At 36.7% G+C, this 19,290-nt stretch overlaps 2 protein-coding genes across 3 annotated transcripts in view; one reads left to right on the forward strand and one right to left on the reverse strand.

The window, feature by feature from the left end:
- Positions 1-3,570, forward strand: part of MBP (myelin basic protein) — a 104,281-nt gene extending 100,711 nt beyond the window's left edge. Inside the window, exon 9 of the mRNA XM_087931000.1 lies at positions 1,793-3,570. Coding sequence (XP_087787126.1) covers positions 1,793-1,849 — 57 coding nt within the window. The 3' untranslated portion in view covers positions 1,850-3,570. The remainder of the gene's footprint in view (positions 1-1,792) is intronic.
- Positions 3,571-10,239: 6,669 nt separating this feature from the next.
- ZNF236 (zinc finger protein 236) overlaps positions 10,240-19,290 on the reverse strand; it is a 62,917-nt gene continuing 53,866 nt past the window's right edge. For both annotated transcript variants that reach the window (XR_015743152.1, XM_087931001.1), the window contains 4 exons: positions 18,744-18,941; positions 16,011-16,140; positions 14,864-15,031; positions 10,240-11,638 (listed from right to left, as the gene is read on the reverse strand). Coding sequence is in view for 1 of the 2 variants with exons in the window: in XM_087931001.1 (XP_087787127.1) it covers positions 11,514-11,638; positions 14,864-15,031; positions 16,011-16,140; positions 18,744-18,941 (621 nt within the window). In the remaining variant the exon portion in view is untranslated. The remainder of the gene's footprint in view (positions 11,639-14,863; positions 15,032-16,010; positions 16,141-18,743; positions 18,942-19,290) is intronic.

Below are 19,290 nucleotides of genomic sequence, written 5' to 3' on the forward strand. Positions count from 1 at the left end.
AAGGAATGCACCCAGCAACAGGAGATAGGCAGAAACATATATTTAAAAATGGAAAAAAACAAAGTTCCTGAATACCCAATCCTTTAAATCAATCTGATAGCTGTTGAGATGAATCTTCTCTGTCTTTCTGGTTCCTGCCTTCCTTTTGAGGCTCAAAAGGAAGGCTGCAAAAAGAATAAGGGATAGATGGCAGGGTTAATCCTGAAAGGGTTCTTCTGCAAGAAACTGAACTACAGGTAGTCCTCAAACTTAGGCCCACAATTTCTCTTGCTAAACGAGACATTTGTTAAATCAGGTTTGCCCCATTTCTCAACCTTTTTTGCCCCATTTGTTAAGTGAATCACTCCAGTTGTGAAGTTAGTAATACGGTTGTTAAGTGAATCTGAATTCCCCATTGCCTTTGCTTGTCAGAAGGTCACAAAAGTGTGAAAAATGGTCATATGTCACTTTTTTCAATGTAATTTTGAACAGCCACTAAATGAACTGTTCTGAGTCAAGGACTACCTGTAGCAGAGAGGGTGAAAGTACTTAAAACATGAACTAGGGATTGATTTCAGGGAATATTCTGGGTTTCTGAGAACCACCTTGATTTTTCCTATATTTTGAGGAAGTGATGAAGTACAAAGGTTTTGTTTCTGCAATATCTAATGAGGGTAGGAAACTAAATCACAAAATTATTTGGTGCTGGATATATGTCAAAATATGGGATTTGCAGATTTATTTCTCTTTATCAACTTTGTGAACACAGGCAAAGCATACATCAGGATTACAAATACAGAGAATATGAACTATTATTGCAAAGTGCATTACTATTGATACACTGTTGTGAACATTTGTTGAAAACTTGGAATTTTAGGCTTAACCCTGTTTCTCCTTTTTCAAAAGAAAATAGTCTTACTGTTTCTCTAGATATAACAGAGGGTATCCATATGAACTAAATTGAAGATGCTAGAAGTGCTTTCTTTACCTACTACCTTATTTCAATAATCTCAGAGGAACTGTCCAGTTGCGAAACAAAATTTAATTGCTATTCTTTATCCATTCTTTATCCAATACATCATCCCTATTGTTCTGTTAGTGGCAGCTAATACTCAGAATGGGACTGCAAAGAATTGCAAACATACAGTGTCTGCTACCAAGTGAGCCTGGCAAATGGAAGGCTAAGAACTCCATTACATGGGAGGAAAATAGAGAAAGCATGTGTTGAATTTGAAATTGAAGCAATATAAACTCTGCTTAGTGGCTCAGTGGTTAAGATGCTGATCTTGTTGATCAGAAAGGTCGGCAGTTTGGGGGTTCGAATCCCTAGCCCTGCATAACAGAGTGAGTTCCCATTACTTGTCCCAGCTTCTGCCAACCTAGCAGTTTGAAAGCATGTAAAAATGCAAGTAGAAAAATAAGGACCACTTTGGTGGGAAGGTAACAGTGTTCTGTGTGCCTTCGGCGTTTAGTCATGCCAGCTATATGACCACGGAGATCTCTTCAGACAGTACTGACTCTTTGGCTTCGTAACTGAGATGAACACCGCCCCCTAGAGCCAGAAATGACTAGCACGTATGTGCCAGGGGAACCTTTACCTTTTAAACTCTGCTTCATCCTCAGTCTTCTCAGTGGCTGTCCACGGTTTCTGCCATTTCTGAATTACAATAAAGATGCTGTCTTATTGAATTGAATCCTCATTCTTGAACCTTGCTCTGAGAGCTGCACAACTATTTTGAATATGTATATTGTAGTGTATTTCAGCTGCATATTTTAATTTTAATCCTGTTTTTTTTTCTTCTTCTTTCCAAAGGGAAGCTCCGGTTCCCGGCCTGGTTCTAGGTCTGGCTCCCCTGTTGCTAGGCGCTGAAACACTTAAGATGTCACTAAAAGGCTACATTCTCTGCTTCATAACATAGCTATCCCAAGGATTAATAACAAATTGCCGAATTCCTTAGATAAAAAAAAAAAATCACAATCTATTTCTTAATGTCAGTTGAGTTATATGCATGCAGTAGGAATATGCAAAACTATATTGGCAAAAGCTGACCAAGAGTTGAAAAATCAACAACAAAAGCCTCCCAAACTTGCAAGGTAGCTTTCGGTCAGCATTATTTAGGAAAAAATAACAAAATCCCCTGTCTTATTCCTTCTTCATCTTCAAGGTGCTCCCCAAGAAATATAAAGCTTTAATTTCTCACGAACACACAACATTAATTCCCTTTCAGATTTCTTTTTTTACTAACCTTTAATCACATAAAATATAACCCCATCTAAATTAATGAGGTTATTAATGAATCTTTTGAGATCTTTGCTGTAAACAAACAATAATAAAAACACGTGCAGAATGTTGTAAGGGCTGTTTATCCAATGTTTTGATTTGGCTTTGATTTATTATGTTTATTTGCTCTTATTTTGTATCCCTTTTCTCTCATACCTTTTGTTTTTCTTTTCCTAACTGGATTAGGCAGTCATGGAAAGGTATATTACATTGGGAGTACAAGGTATGTTGTGATGTGGGAGAAGGCAGCTGTGAATGTTTCAATGGGTCCAAGCAATGGTTATGGAGTAGGATGATACAACCTCTTAGCAACTTCTTGTGCATAGCCAATTGCTTGTCACTGCCAACATATTGGGAAATAAGAGTGGTTGGGAGAGAGACATGAAGATATCAAACTTGAATTAGAGTAGTATAACAATGATAGCAATAAGGAATAATCCCAAAGAACAAAAAACCTAGACTTAGATATGTGAAGAGTGGGCTCGCTGCAAAGTAAACTTTTTTGCGGCGAATTGTTTTAAACAAAAAGTCTAATGTCTTTAATTCCAGAAAGCCCTTTGGTGATGAAGTTCCAGATTGTAACTGCACACATAGTTAGTAGTTGTAGTTGTCTTGTTACTGCAGCAGAGTTAAACAAGCAGTGAACCAAAATAAGATAGATTGTGTCACTGCAGGTAATGGACATTAGCACTAATAACTAGAAGTAAAAAGGTTAACAGATCATATATGAAGCTATATGCATGTGGGAATGGGTTTGCCCCTCTACATGAAGAAAAATGCTCTTCTGAATTGCACTATTTTAAAAATATAAAACCTGTTCTGTTGCTTGCGGCCTTCTTTTACTCTTGCAAAGTTTTGTTTGAGCTTATATGTTGTAGAATTCATTTAGGCCCAAGCTGGCATCTACCTTAAGCTATGCTAAAAATAATAATAATATTAGAACTTCTTAACACTTAATGCCACATGACATGCAGAGATACTGTGGCTGATAGTTCACTTTAATCTACCATAGATTTTAAGTAACAGTCTTAATATGCAGCAATGAAAGATGAGAGAGTAGAAAAATACAGACGTTAAACAAAACCAAATACCAAAACCAATAAATAAACATGAGCATGCACCTACACACAAATACATACATCCCTCTATTACATCTTCTTTCAAAATGTTACTGGCTATGTGTATTTTTCTATGTGTAGCCTCGTCCCGTTGTGTATCCACAACATAATAGTGAGTTTCATTTAAGTGTACTGTTTTAAAGTGTATGAGTACAACTCCTGAAAAAAAATAAAATACTCAACTTTTAATGACATTTGGAGGAATTTTTTAAAGGTGTTTCATGCAAACTTACAAAGCAGCTAACTGAAGTGTATCAAGTTCGCAATGAAGTCTGAATGCAGATTATATCCCTTTTAAAATACAGTACGTGGTGTATTAAGGAACAGGGGCAAGTTTACACACAGTTTTCCTGTCCTCTGTCTTTGTCAGAGGAGATGCTTCATTTCAGTGAACATATAAAGGAGGCCCATTTTACATTGTACCGGTAGTCCTTGACTTACGACCACAACTAGGCCCAAAATTTGTGGCTAAACAAAACAAGTGTTAAGTGAGTTTTGCCTCATTTTATGACTTTTCTTGCCACAGTTATTCAGTGAATCACTGTAGTTGTTGAGTTAATGACGCAATTGTTAAGTGAATCTGGCTTCCCCATTGACATCATCAGAAAGTCACAAAAGGAGATCACATGATCCCAGGACACAGCAACCGTCATAAATATGAGTCAGTTGTCAAGCATCTGAATTTTGATCATGTGGCTAGGGGAATGCTCCAACGGTTAGAAGTGTGGAAAACCAACTTACCATATTTTTCAGAGTATAAGACACTCCAAAGTATAAGACGCACAAAGCTTTTGGGGAGGAAAACAAGAAAAAAAATCTGCCTCTGCTTCCCAGCAATTTGCCTCGCAGCAACAGCAAACAGCCTGTTTCAGCTTCAGCACAGCTTGATTAGCACAAGCAGCTGATTGTCGGTTGGGATCGGCCTCCCGACAATCAGCTGTTTCAGGCTGTAGGGATCACCATCGCCTATTGCTGCCTCCGCCCCCCCCCCCCCATTTTTGGTCTCTGCATCCTATTTTTGGCCTCCACATGCCCCATTTTTGGCCCGTTCTGATCCCCGTCACCCAGAATGGGCCAAAAGTGGGGTGCACGGAGGCTGAAAACGGGATATGGAGGCCAAAAATGGGGTGCATGGAGGCGGCAATAGGCTATGGTGATCCCTGCAGCCTGAAACAGCTGATTGTTGGGAGGCCGATCCAACCGACAATCAGCTCCTGTGCTAATCAGGCTGTGCTAAAGCTGACCAGGCTGTTTGTTGTTTGCTGTAAGGAGGCAAATTTCTGAGAGGCAGAAGGCAAAAGATGGGGGCCAGTGGGTGGGTAGGGCTTCGGCAACATACACACATCCACTTTTGCAGGGGTGGGAAAGTGTGTCTTATACAACAATTTTTTTTCCAGTGCCATTGTATCTTCTTACAATCACTAAACAAATAGTTGAAAGTCAAGGACTAACTATATTCGGAACTGGTGTTAAATATGAGGGTTTGTGAACCTAACACCTTCTCTGATCTTCTTGGGAAAAGTTGGGCTACATTGAAGAGTTGCAGACATTTCTTGCATCTGAGACACCTTGAACTGAATCTTAAGCTCATCGCTTAGCACTGATTTCCTTCCCCAAAATGTGCACCTTTCAACTAAGTGCCCTTGGGAGAAACAATGAATTTATTCTTTTTTAAGAAGTTGAATGTCGATGGATCAAAGAAAAATGCTCATTACAGAACTGCTATAACAAAAAAACTCATTGTTTATCTTCCCACTCTTAATTTCAAGAAACAGCACACAGTTTCTAAGTCCTAAGTATTCTTTCACTGCTTAATGAAATATTTTTAAGCAATACACAAGGGTGTAATACTTCAGTTGGCAGTTCTTACATAATTGATTGAAGTTGTTGTTTTTTTAAAAAAACTTCCCGCTCCAGAAATTAAATGCAATAAGAACAAATTATAGGTTTTTTTTATCACTATGGGACACATTTTTAAGAAGAAGAAAAAGACTATTATTCCACCCAAGCACATCCTTAATACGCTACCTAGAACAGTTACATTTGCAATACCATGGATCCTGTTAGGGAGCAATTACTTTGAATCCACACATACCAACTCAGATGAATACATTATATGGTGGCACAGCAACTTCATTTGAATATCATTGCTCTTAAACAGGCAAGAGTTACCGTAGTGAATGAATTATTCAATGGATAAATTCAATAACACACCTTCTATCCTATGCAAATAATTCCACAGTATTGCTATGAGTGAGAAAACACTGAAACAAAGTTTCAGTGCAGATATTCAGATGCATTATTCATCTTTGCTTCCGCTTTTTACCGCTCTCTGTGGGTCCCTGTTTTTGTACATCGTTTTGTTTTCTGCAACCCATTAATTTTTCCATATTGGTAGGACTATGTTTTCTTCATATGAATTTTAACTTAATCATATATTAGTCTAGGGACTGGTCCACCATGCAACATTAATTTAAAAGGCATTCAAATATGGAACCATTATGGGTTTTCATAGTCAGAAATGTGAGATCCAATTCTTCCTTCTCTTCGCAGAAGAAATATAAAATGGTGTCTAAAATTTGTGAGCAAATATCCTGAGCAAGCAAATCAGAATATTCCCAACTAGCTAGTGTTAAGGGACATAAGGGATCAGCCAAACCAGCCAATATACCACAAGAATGACATGGAATAACCTTCTAGACAGAAAATTAACTGTCTAAACTTAAGCAAATGTTGCTAAAAGAAGATGAAAGTAGATTGGTTGAGTTCAATGAACAGTGAATTGAGTTTCACTGGGAACAGTGAAGCATCCTTGCCTCTATTCTCCAACCCATTGTTTGTGGACCCAGAAAAAAACATACTTTGTCTAAAGGAAGGATGCACAGAACTAATCCTAAGCGTGGGAAGAGATTGTAGAGATCAAGTGTCACTCTTTACACAAATGAAAACTCTTTGGGATTCTTGATGATTCTTGCTTTATGCTCCAAATCTGGTCAAAATATGATGTTGTCTCTCATTTTTGAGCACAGGATTATAACTTTAAAAGCCTGAAAAGCCATTGTATTTCTGACCCGGGATGCTTGAAGCACAGAGAAAATGTAGTTTTCAGAGAACAGGGTGAAAGCAGCGTTTCAGAGACAGAACATTGGGAAGAAAAACCTACTTGCCTTTCAGGGCTGTTGAAATGAAAATGCAAAACAAAACAAGGAGCTTGATGATACAATCAAAATTGCTTTTATCCATAGCAACCTGCATCTTCAGATGTGATTTAAACAGAGGGGATACTGCTAGAAATGGCAAGCATATATAACATGATGTCTTAAGATAAAACTGTTAAATAGGATTCATGGAAGAGGTGTACACATTGAAAAATATATGTATTAGTAGCAGTAATTTCTTCCCCTTGTATTAAAATCAGCAATATTTAAAAAGCAAATTTGATAATACCAAGTTTCAAATATTTTTCAAATTTCTGAGAGCTCTAGAATTGATCATTCCATAATTAAAGCTCAAAAAATCTGGTCAATATTGAATCAAAAACATTTGTCCATTAAGTATGACTTCAACATACACATTCTTTCTAACCAGAGGTATAATATGAAACTGTCCAATGAATGATAATGGTATAGCAATTTTCAAATACAGGGGGGAAAAAATCCCCATATTCTGTTGTCCTAAATGTTAACTTCCAAAGTTTTTTTTTCTCTTTTAGCTATTTTAACTATTAGGAAAATGTAAAAAAAATAATAATTGCAAGCAAATGTTGCTAAAAGATTTCCCACAGCTTACTACTGTGGGAAAATGTCAGATATTTCCCTCAACAATTCCCAAAACATTTATAGGTGGAAAAAAGTTATATTGATTGACAATGAGCTCAGCCTAAACTACCTTGCCAAGAAATGTTGTAGAATAGTATCAAATTGCCCCTAAGATTTGTGTATCCTAGGTTCATAAATGCATGGTATTCATCTTAAATCATTCCCTGAGGCAAGTAATATTTTCCTTTCTTTCTCCTAAAACATAAATTAGCTGCAAATTAATCAGGCTAACAAAGGAATATGAAAAGTTAGGCTAGCATGGGGATAATACAGTATATGTGTAATCAAATCACAGACCAATATCTGTATGGTAGTTTAGAAATGCTTCCCTCATTGACCTAACTACAGTGGGATAAAGGGAAAATGAGCATTCTTTTCAACTATCTGAAAGAGTTTCTAAGAGAAGTTTACTTTTACATTCTCTAAATCTAATATTTATTTAATGAGTTATTGATCGTGTTTGAGAGAAAATATAATCTAGCATACCACTGGACACTCTCTCAAATTGTAAAATATTCTCCTGTGAAATTCCTAATTCTGAGGTAGATACCTTTAAAATTAAATTCAAAAATACCGGAGCTCTATGCAGTAGCTTCTTTTACAACTTTCTGTCACTTTCCAGAGATCCAATATCTAACCGTCCTATAAATATTTAAAGAGTATACATGGCTGTTCAAACTGAACAACACAACTCTAGGCAGCTTATAAGAAAAATATACTGTATGATTTATAGGGCAATACTTTAAAAAAATATGTGCTCGCATGAAGGTTTGAAAGAATGATATAGACACCACCTCCCCTTGAAATAGCTTTATAGAGCAGGGGTCCCCAAATTTGAAGCCTGGGAGTTGAAGTCCATAAGTCTTGAAGTTGCCAAGTTTGGAGACTCCTGTCATAGTGCAATATGGCCTTTCTCAGCCTTCTCTTACAAAGTTCATGTTGCAGGAGAAAGGCTAACCCTTCTCCCAGACTGCTTTCCCAATTGTCCCAAAGCTCACTATCCTAGGATTGCTTATAAAGCCCTAAAGGCAAACTGCTGGAAGCATGTTCAGTATTTTTTCTTTTTTTGCTACACAATACATAATTAAACTTTAGAATCTGCTTGTACAAGAACTGGGCCTGGCTACCAGCTGGGCTGTCTTCAAGAAAAGAGTTGGACAATTCATGGAAGACATGAGGATCAATGAACGTTAGCTTTGATGACAGTGTGACAGCTTCTGAAGACCATCTCCTGGGCGACTTGTGGGCTTCCTTGTGCAGTTCGGTAGCCGTGGTGAGGACAGATTTCTGAACAAATCGATCAGGGGGCTCAATCAAACAGGGCACTATTTATGTTCTTAAGTGCTAAAGGTTTTCAGCTGGGTACTCTTGGTTTGCAAAACAAAGAAAAATAAGTTACAATAAGGCACACATATTTGTGACAACAGCTGATCTTTTGAATTATTTGTCTTCTTGTCAACAGACTTCTCATTAAGATTTTGATCTAGAAATTCAGTGCAAAATGGTGGCTCAAACTACTTCCTGTTCAAAATAACAATCTTAACAGTCTCAAGTGAAATGTAATTTTGAGTTTCATTTTTCCACAATTATAGCCCAACTGTATTGTGGCTAAAGTAAAGGTGGTTTTTGAGGAGAATAAAATATGGAGATGTGCAAATGTCTTTCAAGTTCTCATAATCTAGACAGGGTAGATTTCGTCCCTAATTTGCCATCGATAATATATGCCCTGAGTCACTTGGATTTGGTGGCATATTTATTTAATATATTATTATTATTATGGTTAATCTTTGGTGAGATTCACAGCCTTTGGGGCTGGCTGGTAGCTCAACAACTCAAGTCCTAACCAAGGACCTAGGAACTGTTCAGGTAGCGTCAGAAGATATAAGCTGTTCCAAGTAGGGTGGCTTTTTGTAGCATCAGGGTATTCAAGTCTAATAAATTCAGAATTTATTTCTTGCTGCTTGTCTTCAATTTGTGCATCACTAGGTATTGCAATGTCAATGAACCAACCCTTTTTCTTTTCAACTATTGTTATATCAGGTGTGTTGTGGGCCAAGTGCCTGACAGTCTGAATTCTGAAGTCCCACAAGATCTTGACTTTTCATTTTCCAGAACCTTCTCAACCTGATGTTCCCAATAGTTGTTACTATACTCAAATTCAAACTTTTGGCACAGTTTCCAGTGAATGATTTTAGCAACTCGGTTATGGTGTTCTAGATTGTCAGTTTGTGAAATTTTGCTGCACTCACTGATTAAATTGTCAACTGTTGTTGTTATATATTATTACTACTACTACTACTACTACTACTACTACTACTACTACTATTATTATTATTATTATTATTATTATTATTATTATTATTATTATTATTATTATTATTAATTGGTGGTGGTTCACTTATTATTATTAATTGTACATTTAAGATCAGATTTCCTTACATATCTTTTACTTGGGACTTCAAATAGGCCACAGAAAAGAATAGCAAAGTTAGCAAATAGCTAACTTCATAATTTTGTGCTTAAAAATAAATATGGTAACATGGAAAGTTAATTTGTGTGCCTCTGCTGATATGAAACAGCTCTAAGCACAAACTTTGTTGTTTGACTTTACACAGTATACATAATACTGTTTCTTTTTTTCTTAAAGTGTTCTTCTAATTACATAAGGATATCAATTAGCACAAAAGTATTTGCAAACAAGCAAAACACTTTCAGTAAGGAAATGGAAAAAAATATTCAAAGCTAAGAAATAAAACAGCAAAATACCACGAAATATTTAGAGAACCATGATCAATAATTGTTTTGCATAATTCAGGAATAATAATTATTCCCATAAATACGAATACCTACTTAATGCCCCTGAAAAGGAATAATGTATCAGACAGAAAACCATGTTTGGAAAAAAATTAATATTATTCAACATGTTTGACTTAAATATTTCCACATAACAAAAGTGTTATTTTCAAGTCACCAGCTATATTACTTATATACATATGTCCAGAGTTAACAAAAGAATTATGAGATGTCCTATCAAAAACAGTGATTTTTCCTTTTTTTTGGAAATAGAAAGTACTAGTCTTATAATACACAAAATATAAATTATATGTACAGATAGTTTTTTTTTCTGGAACTGAGAAACAAATTAAAAGCAATAATATTTTCATAAAGATATAACATGTCTACATTGCATTAAAATGAATCAATACTGATTTTGAAATGTTCATCTAAAGTAGAAAACTTTATGAACACTTCTTGAAACAGGAATTATTTACAAAATATACTCATCAGCCACACAGAGGCTTAAATATCTGTATATATACACACATACATATATATAACATATAAAGAAATTTTAAAATCTCAACGTAAAATTAAGCAAGATTCTTCTGTCTTTGGAATGTCTAAAACAGAACTTATGCTTTATTTCCAATGTGGGTCTTTTTGATATGATTATACCTCTTTCGAATGAATGGAACCTTTCAGAGTAATACTGAAAAAGCCTAGGTAGTCTTTAAAAATTTTATAACCTTCAAGACAAATTGATGACAATATTAACAAGGACTTCTAATCCGAAGTTATCTTTCAGAATGACTGTGCTGTAACTTAATCTGCAGCTAATTTGATCTTCTTAAGGAATATACTGTTCTTATAAGTCCTACCATCTTGAATATATGGCTTATTTTTTATAGTTACTCAGCAAAAGTTTCTCTGCTGAAAGATCCACATGAAAATATATGCGTTCATCATTTACTTCATGGAATCGCAGTTGTTGTTCCTTTGAATTATTGCTGAGTTTAAAGGGAAGAAATAATAGCACTCATCAAATGAAATGAATACAAGCTATCATCCTGGCATATCTGCCAACACCAATTAAAGGTCTAAAACAGCCTTAGATCATGTACCATCTGCACTGGAGCATGCATCATCTACGGCACCCATATGATTTTGTTTCAAATACTCAAGACATTCCTCATGATTGACAGAACATCCAAGAAGGCCTATTTCACTGATTTCAAGGTCTGGGTGTATTTCCATTTTAGAGAATACACTTATGGTGGAATGAAAAGATAAACAAGTTCCATCTACCTGAGATCACTGATTGTAGACAATACAGCAAAGTTTGTCTGATGTTTCTTAAATATTCTATATGTTTACAAAAGACAGGTAATTTATTCGGTGTTTCATAATATTTAAAAAGCTATATCATCCTTATTATTTGCAATGCGCTTTAATAGTAAAAATCCACAGATGACTATTTTTAGAAAAAGGGGGAAAAATCTAGTCCTGAAAGCGTTCGCAGCTTTCATCTTATAGTCATCAAAAAATATTGGTTATGCTCTGCCATTCGTTTGAAGATTCTTGAACAACTTCTTCCAAATTCAGGGCACGATTAATGTCTTCGCCTTCCTGTCCTTGATGACTGGTCGATTCTTGCATTGCACCTATCATAGTAAAAAGATAAAGAATAGTAAGAGAAATAAATAAATAGGGAAAGAAAGAAAGAAAGAAAGAAAGAAAGAAAGAAAGAAAGAAAGAAAGAAAGAAAGAAAGAAAGAAAGAAAGAAAGAAAGAAAGAAAGAAAGAAAGAAAGAAACTTTAATTTAAAGAATACTCATCACTTTTCTTTATTGCTATCATTTTGACACAGAGCACGACATGCAGTTCTAGTCTGCAGTATGTCCATTTCTTTTAACATAGTAGTTTTTTTTTTTCAGAAAAATCAATAATTAATTTGTCTATTAAAATTTATATGTCAGTCCTCAAAAGTAAGGGAGCTCTATATGCATAAATACTCTTTGTGATTAAGAAAGTAACATACAGAAATTGTCATCTGTAAATTCTACTTTCCAACCCTATCATTTAATGCAGTTTCCATAGATGTATTTATTCATGATATAGCCATCGAAATTGCACAATGAATAAAAATCAAAAGAAATTTCACAAATATAAAGACCAAATCTATATTTGATTTATCATGCTTCTTAGAGGTACACCAGAAAAGAATGATTGCTTTTCTTCTAGTAAGCCAGATTTATTGCAAATCTTAGGTCTTCTTACAATATAATCAAGTTTCTACAGTATATTTTTACATTATTTTGACATCAATTAAATGTACAGAGTTTTATTTTATGTCAACATAGTCTCTAGAAAAAAATTCAGCCTTCTTGTTCAGTACAGGTAGTGCTCATTCATCAACAGAAATTGGGATTGGCATTCCATTACTACTTGATGTGGTGATAAAATATACAATATCACACGACCATATCATTTACCATTGGCAATCCTATAAGCCCGTATTGATGTTGTTAAGTGAATATCATGGATATTAGGCAAGGATTTCATATGACTGCGACTTGAGACTTCCTGCAGACTTCCCACAAAATCAATGGAAAGCCAGTGAGAAATCTCAAGTCCCCTAAGGCTCACAATCAGGCAGGCAGGAGGGTGAGTACTATGGAGGAGGGGTGGGGTACTCCAGTGAGTATAGGTCCGTGTGGATTGGTGAAATGTGTGCAAGTTAGGGAGGAGATGCTGTACCGAGGCCCAGATATGGGTGTCAGGCTGGCAGGAGAAAGGTGCTAACATGAAATTCCTGGGATTGGGTACTCCATAGCAAAGATGTTCAGGAGAAAATTGGTGGGAGCAACTAGAACCTTCCCTGCTGGCTTCCCCACTTCCTTTGTTTGTAACTTGGCAGGGAAAGTTCCAAATGGTAATCACATGACCACAGGATGCCGTACCTGTCAAAAGTATGAACTAATTGCCAAACACCCAGATTCTGATCACCTGACAGCAGGGGTGCTGGGACAGAATACCACTCATTTAGTGCCACCATAATTTCAATGAATGGTTTTTCACCACAGGACTTGTAAAACAGGAAAATCAGACTTATTCTCCTTTGAAGACACATATGCATGTATCATTTATATAAACCTTATATAAAGATGATGCATGCAGGTTTGGGAGTCTGTGACTTCCATTTTATTGACTCAGTGGTGTTTTTATGATAATTAACTGTTGGCCTTCCTAGAGGTCCCTGTATAAATAGGCAAGCAAACCTTCATTTGCTCCAGTATCTATCATACATAAGCAAAGCAAAAAAAGATGGTCTCACATCTCCACCCCTAATAGTCAATACATATATTGGTTAGAAAGCCACTATTGTCTACTCCATTTTAAACTGCTGTTGAAATCATTTTATTTTAATAAAAAAAAAATACAATCTGGTCTGGTAAATTTGAGTTGGATTGGGTAGTGATTGCAATGTTAAAGAAAGTTGTTTGTCTGTATATTGTTAGATATAAAAGCAACGATCAGTTTATTGGCAAATAAATGTGCTAATAAATGTGTGAATGGATAAAGAGAGTAACAAACTTCTTTTGTTTTCTCAGCCTCAAGTACAGTTACTTGTATACTAATTTGAATATGTGCTCACTCCTAACCTTAGAGGCAGTATTCCCATTTGTCATTAAAATGTACCAAGAACATTTTTCTAAAACCAAGCTTTTACTCTAAAGAATATAGAATATACTGCAACTTTAAACCCATATTGTATGTGCCACTGTATTTTCAAACCTATGTTTTCATTCAAGAGTTAAATAAGAATTTATAGAGACTAATGAACAAATTTCTCCCTCAGATGTTCTGCAAATGGATTTTATCTGGATGGCTTTGATCTTCTCATCTTCTATTATCTCCTAAAACCTTATTCTGTCTTATGGGCTAGTTAGTTATTTTTCCTCAATGATCTTCATCCTCTTCTGGTCTTCAGACCATGCCTAACAACTGTTTTTAGCATTGCAATCACTGCCCAATCCAACTCAGATTTACCAGACCATACTTATTAAAATAAACAAAATGTCTCCAATAGCCACTACCGTTGACTCCATTTTAAACTGTCAATATTTTTTTCCGCACCTCCATTCCAATTCCTACATTTCTCTTAGGTGTTTTTAAGGCTTTCCCCTTCATGTCAACCCAATCCAACGGCTTCTCCTTCTATCTCCTATGAGAGAAGCGGTCCTATAAAAATTTAAAATAACATCCACATTTATCTACCTGTTTTCTGCAAAGCTAGCAGAAATCGGCACCTAAAGATTTATTTGCATTACAACTCAGGCATCTGAATAGATGACAAGCTGGCTGGAAGAGCATGGCTAATGCAGGTGCATCACACCCTACTTTCATTCTCGTGGCTCACATTTTTGCCTTACATTTTATTCTTCACTCACAAAATGGGAAAACTTAACTGTGTTCCAAAATGCTTTTTCAAACTCAAATACAGAACTGAAATAATTAATTTATGCATTAGTTAGAGGCGTATTCAGAAGCTGAAAGTAGAACACATAGTGGCACCTCCTTCTCATTTTCCCTAAAAACACACCCTGCAAGGTAGGATTTTTCCATACTTCTCAACTCTGCCACCTGTAAAATTGGACTGGAATATAACCGTACTGCACAACTGAAAACATTTCTGTTCAATAAGCAACTGAATTACATTAATACCCTTGTCACCCATTGTCTTAAAGATTAAGAGCCAGAGCACAAAGCCCAATTCTTTTAGTGCTTGGTACAATCTAAGAAAATTAGAAATTTTGAGTCTCTTCAGTATAATGCTATAAAATAAAGAGATATGCCAAACTTTCTCAAAGCAAATATCACATTACCGTGAGCCCGTTTCATATGAAGCTTCATGTTGCTTTTCTGGGTGAAGCCCATTGTACAATAATCGCATTTGTATGGCCTTTCCCCTGTATGTTTTTTCATATGAACTTGCAGTGCACTCTTCTGGTTAAAAGCTTTCTCACACAAGGTACATTGAAAGGGCCGCTCACCTTTGGTAAAGAAGCAAAGAAATAAGAACAGATGAACTGACCCAAAGGCAAATTGTAACAAAAATTCCTTAAACCCCCCATTTCTTCTAATGTGACCTGAAAAGTATCTTTCTCATTTCAACCTAGCTAATCAATCATCTAGCCCGTTGCAAAATACATGGGCTTAGTGCCATAGTCACAAATGTTCAACAGCCATAATACAGTATGCTGGAAATTGCTATAGGAGAATAAAACGGGATGGTGATTTTCTTAGCCTGCCTTCGTGCAAAATAACCATCATATTATCCAAACAAAAGTCACTTTAATACATTTCTTAAAGGTCACCTATGTTAACATATTCTCGGGGATGCAGCAATTCTACTTGAACGTTTGCCTAGAAATATGACCCTCCCCAAATATCACAAAGTGGTTGAAGACTGTTATTTCTCTTCCACCACACATGTTCCCCAGGTAACGTAGCATTTCCTCCATTGGTTTTCAAATAATTTATTTAATCTGAGCATGCTGCAACTGCAAGAGAAATAATTTCAGATAGACAAATATCCATATATGCAATGTTTACGTTATGTCCTCTACCGCTGCAGACAGAATGGGAAGCTATCAAAGCAGGATACACAGAATATGGAGGAAATTCAATTAATAAGAGAGGTTCTGCAGCTGTTCAGAATAGGTTCCACCCCTCTGGATCCTTCTTTCCTGAAGAGCAGCACCTACAGATGAGAACCGTCTTGCATGAAGAGGACAGCAGTCCAAGTAGATACCTTAGACACTTCGTCTGATAGGTCATGTCTACAATCCATGAATTGTAATAAGGGTGCGCTTTCTCAATATAGCCTCAAAAATGCATGGAGGTTGAAAACAAATGAGGTTTCTTTGCCCTTAATTAGACATAATTTGACATAATTAAACATAATTAACAGAATGGTTAGAATCTAACCTCAAATACTGCAATAGGTATCACTCAGTACTGCTTAGTTACCTGTATGGATGCGACTATGTCTTTCCAATTGGCTTGGTTTAGCAAAGGCTTTTTCACAAGTATCACATTTAAATACTCTTGGCTTTTGGGAACTCGGTGATGGTCCAGCCTGATGTGTTTGCATATGCTCCTAATCAAAGACAAAATACATTTCATTTGGCACATTTTTTAAATAATAGAAATATATTTGGAGGCTTGCTAATTTGGTTCCCATCTCTACAACCCTATATTTATTTTGCAGATCTGGCCCAGGGGTGTTTGAGCAAAAGGACAAGAAATGCGCAATGATATGTGAAACACAACACTTCAAAGACAGATACTACACTACTGCTACATATGTCTACTTTAATGAAAAGAAGGACTAGGGGGGTGACATGATAACAGTGTTCCAATATCGAAGGGGCTGCCACAAAGAAGAGGGAGTCAACCTATTCTCCAAAGCACTTGAAGGCAAAACAAGAAGCAACGGACAGAAAGTAAACAAGGAGAGGAAAAATTTCCAGCGAGAACAATTAATCAGTAGAATGACTTGCTTTCCTAAGTTGTGGGTGCTGTAAGACTGGAGGTTTTAAGAAGAGATTCTACCAGCTGCCTGAAATGGTGTAAAATCTCCTGCTTGAGCAGGGGATTGGACTAGAAGACCTCCAAGGTTCCTTCCAACTCTGTTATTCTGCTATTTATAATTTCTACGTATAATATTAGAAAGATAAACATCACATGTGTCTAGATTCTACATGTATAAAGAACAGTGATGATCGTGGACATGGCACAAAAGCAACACAGTCACGTAAGTAAGAAAAGTCCCTTTAATACCTCCAACTTTGCCCCCAATGTCCAGTTACCTTCGGCTGGAGAAAAAACTCTCCCAAAAACAGTCTTTAAGTGGAGGAAATTCAGTCCGAAAACGAAGTACATATAAACTGTAAATAAAAATCCACACAAACCACACTGCAGCAATTAACTGGACAGGGCAGGATAAGGATTTGCAGACTTCAAAGGCCAACAAAACACACACAGTTGGGAAGAGGCCAGGGACCCAGATAAGCCTCGACAATAAAAGATAACTCATGATTTGCTTCCAACAAGTTGCTGTGTGCAATCTCCCTTTTTAAAAACTGTGTTTCTGAGCTGCAGCTAATGAAGGGAATCAGGGCCCTTTCCTAAGCCACGCAACTCACATTGCTCCCTTCTCTGTTCCTCCCTGCGCGCCCTAGGATGAAGAGGGGGTGGCCTGGATCTTCCTCTGAATTCCTTCTGCCTTGTTCTACCTCTCCCCTGCTCTGCCCAGCCAGACTTTGCCCTTCCCCAGTTTCTTCCACTGCCATTGGAGCCCCACTCCCACTCCCTGTCAGCTGCTCGGCCTCCCCCTCGGAATCAGATTCCGACAGGGGCATGACAGAACTGCTAGTTCATTAAACATTCAAACATAACAATTTCTAATTTTTACTGAAGCAAACTATGATTCAGAATGAAATACCGGTATTTGTTTTTTTATTCAAACTAAGATTTAGTCATCCTGATAACAAGTGGAATTCCTACTGCTTCCTACTTGAAACAATGTTCAAGGTGTCATAATAAAATATAATGGTATTTATGATTGCAACATTAAATAAAACAACAAAGAAAGAAAACACAAGCAACTGGGCCAACACTTTTGAACACTTTGTCTTCATAAAATCTTTTTTCAAGATTTTAATGAAATACCAAAACACAGAGGTGGAAATAGTAAGCTCAGGTTTCCTTAGGGAAAATCAATAAAGTGCCACGGAATTACATTGCCTATCCGGCTAAGGGGAAACAAAATTGTTTCTGTAAAAAATGTGCACCTGGAAGGAAGTTTGCTCATTTGCTAGAATAAGTGCTTCGCTTCAACTAATAGTTGCCATGGAAGTACAGAGCTGAAGGAATGATAGTACAACCCTCCCTTTGAATAAACACGAAAAATGGGTGCATGGATATTCCAGCAATAAGATCAAACAACCTGAAATCCTGAAGGTAGTGCAAAATTCAATTAAATATCAGGGTTGTGCAAAACCTTTGAAAAAGGTATTCTGCACTATGCACTGAGTGTTCCCAGATATTGTTGAATGATTTTGCTCTGATGGATAGAAAATGTTGCAAAACTTCTCTTTAAAAGGTTTTGCACAGTTCTACCAAGGATTTGGTAATGGTAAAGTCTCTGAGTTCATTACAAATCATGGCAACTCCCATTGATAAGTTGTTTTCTTGACAGCAATAAGGTCGCCCTTTATTCTTTCCTTCTTCTGGGGGATGTTTTCAAGTCCTTCAAGTCTGTAAAGATTCTCAATTATCCAGGTCACGGTTGTCCCAAAAGTGCTTTTTCAAGAAGCAAACAAGAACATCCAGTTGCCTCCTGAAAAAGCACCTTTGGGACTTCAAGTCCTTAATTTATCCAAATACCCTGATGTAACCTGGAAGTCTCCTATCCAACTAATAACCAGGCTCAACTGTTAAACCTCAGAGGCAAGACAAGATTGATCACAGGTTCCCATTATTTTCTCCCCTCCTTCCTAGCATTTTCCTGCAAGCGCAGGATCCGTTCCCTCACCTCCTGTCCTGGATCAATCCGGCATTCACGTATTGGTTTGACAGGAACTGACCGACCAGCTTGTCACCCAGGCCTGGTATTGTGGGTTGAGACAGAGATTGTGCCAAAGTCCATCAAGCTAGCTTTTTAAATTTTTATTAAAAGAGTTTAATTTTGTTTCATACCTTCAGATGCGTGGCTCGTTTGAAAGCTTTACTGCAAATATGACAGACGTGGATTCTTTCCTTTCCATGAACTTCCTTGCTATGCTGCATTAGTACAGTGATTGAAGAAAACGTTTGACTACACTCAAAACAATGATGCATGCGGGACTCTTTTTCAACTTGAATACCTTTTGACAGAGGTGGAGAAACCTCACTCACCTGTAACAGGGACATAAAATACATAGGCAAATAATTATGGCAAATGCAACCCACAAAACATTTGTGAGAATATTGAATTGCCTTTTCAGACACCAATTCTTCCATGTAATAAGGGATTAATAATCTTGTTAGCAACTTCCTGCAAGATACATGGATACATATGTGGATACAGACCACACATCACGCACAGGTAATCTGATAAAAGAATCAGGGTGTTCAATACTTTTTCAACCCAACTTAGGGATACCAATTTCCCCATGAATGTGTTTCATTATGTGACAGATTATTTTGCTGTCGAAATTACCCCTCTCACATGGAGTAGGAAGGCGGGATCAGTTTGTCAACCGTA

The sequence above is a fragment of the Pseudonaja textilis genome, chromosome 3, assembly GCF_049901715.1.
Source record: "Pseudonaja textilis isolate UNSWEBS1 chromosome 3, rPseTex1.2, whole genome shotgun sequence".
Lineage (NCBI taxonomy): Eukaryota > Metazoa > Chordata > Lepidosauria > Squamata > Elapidae > Pseudonaja > Pseudonaja textilis.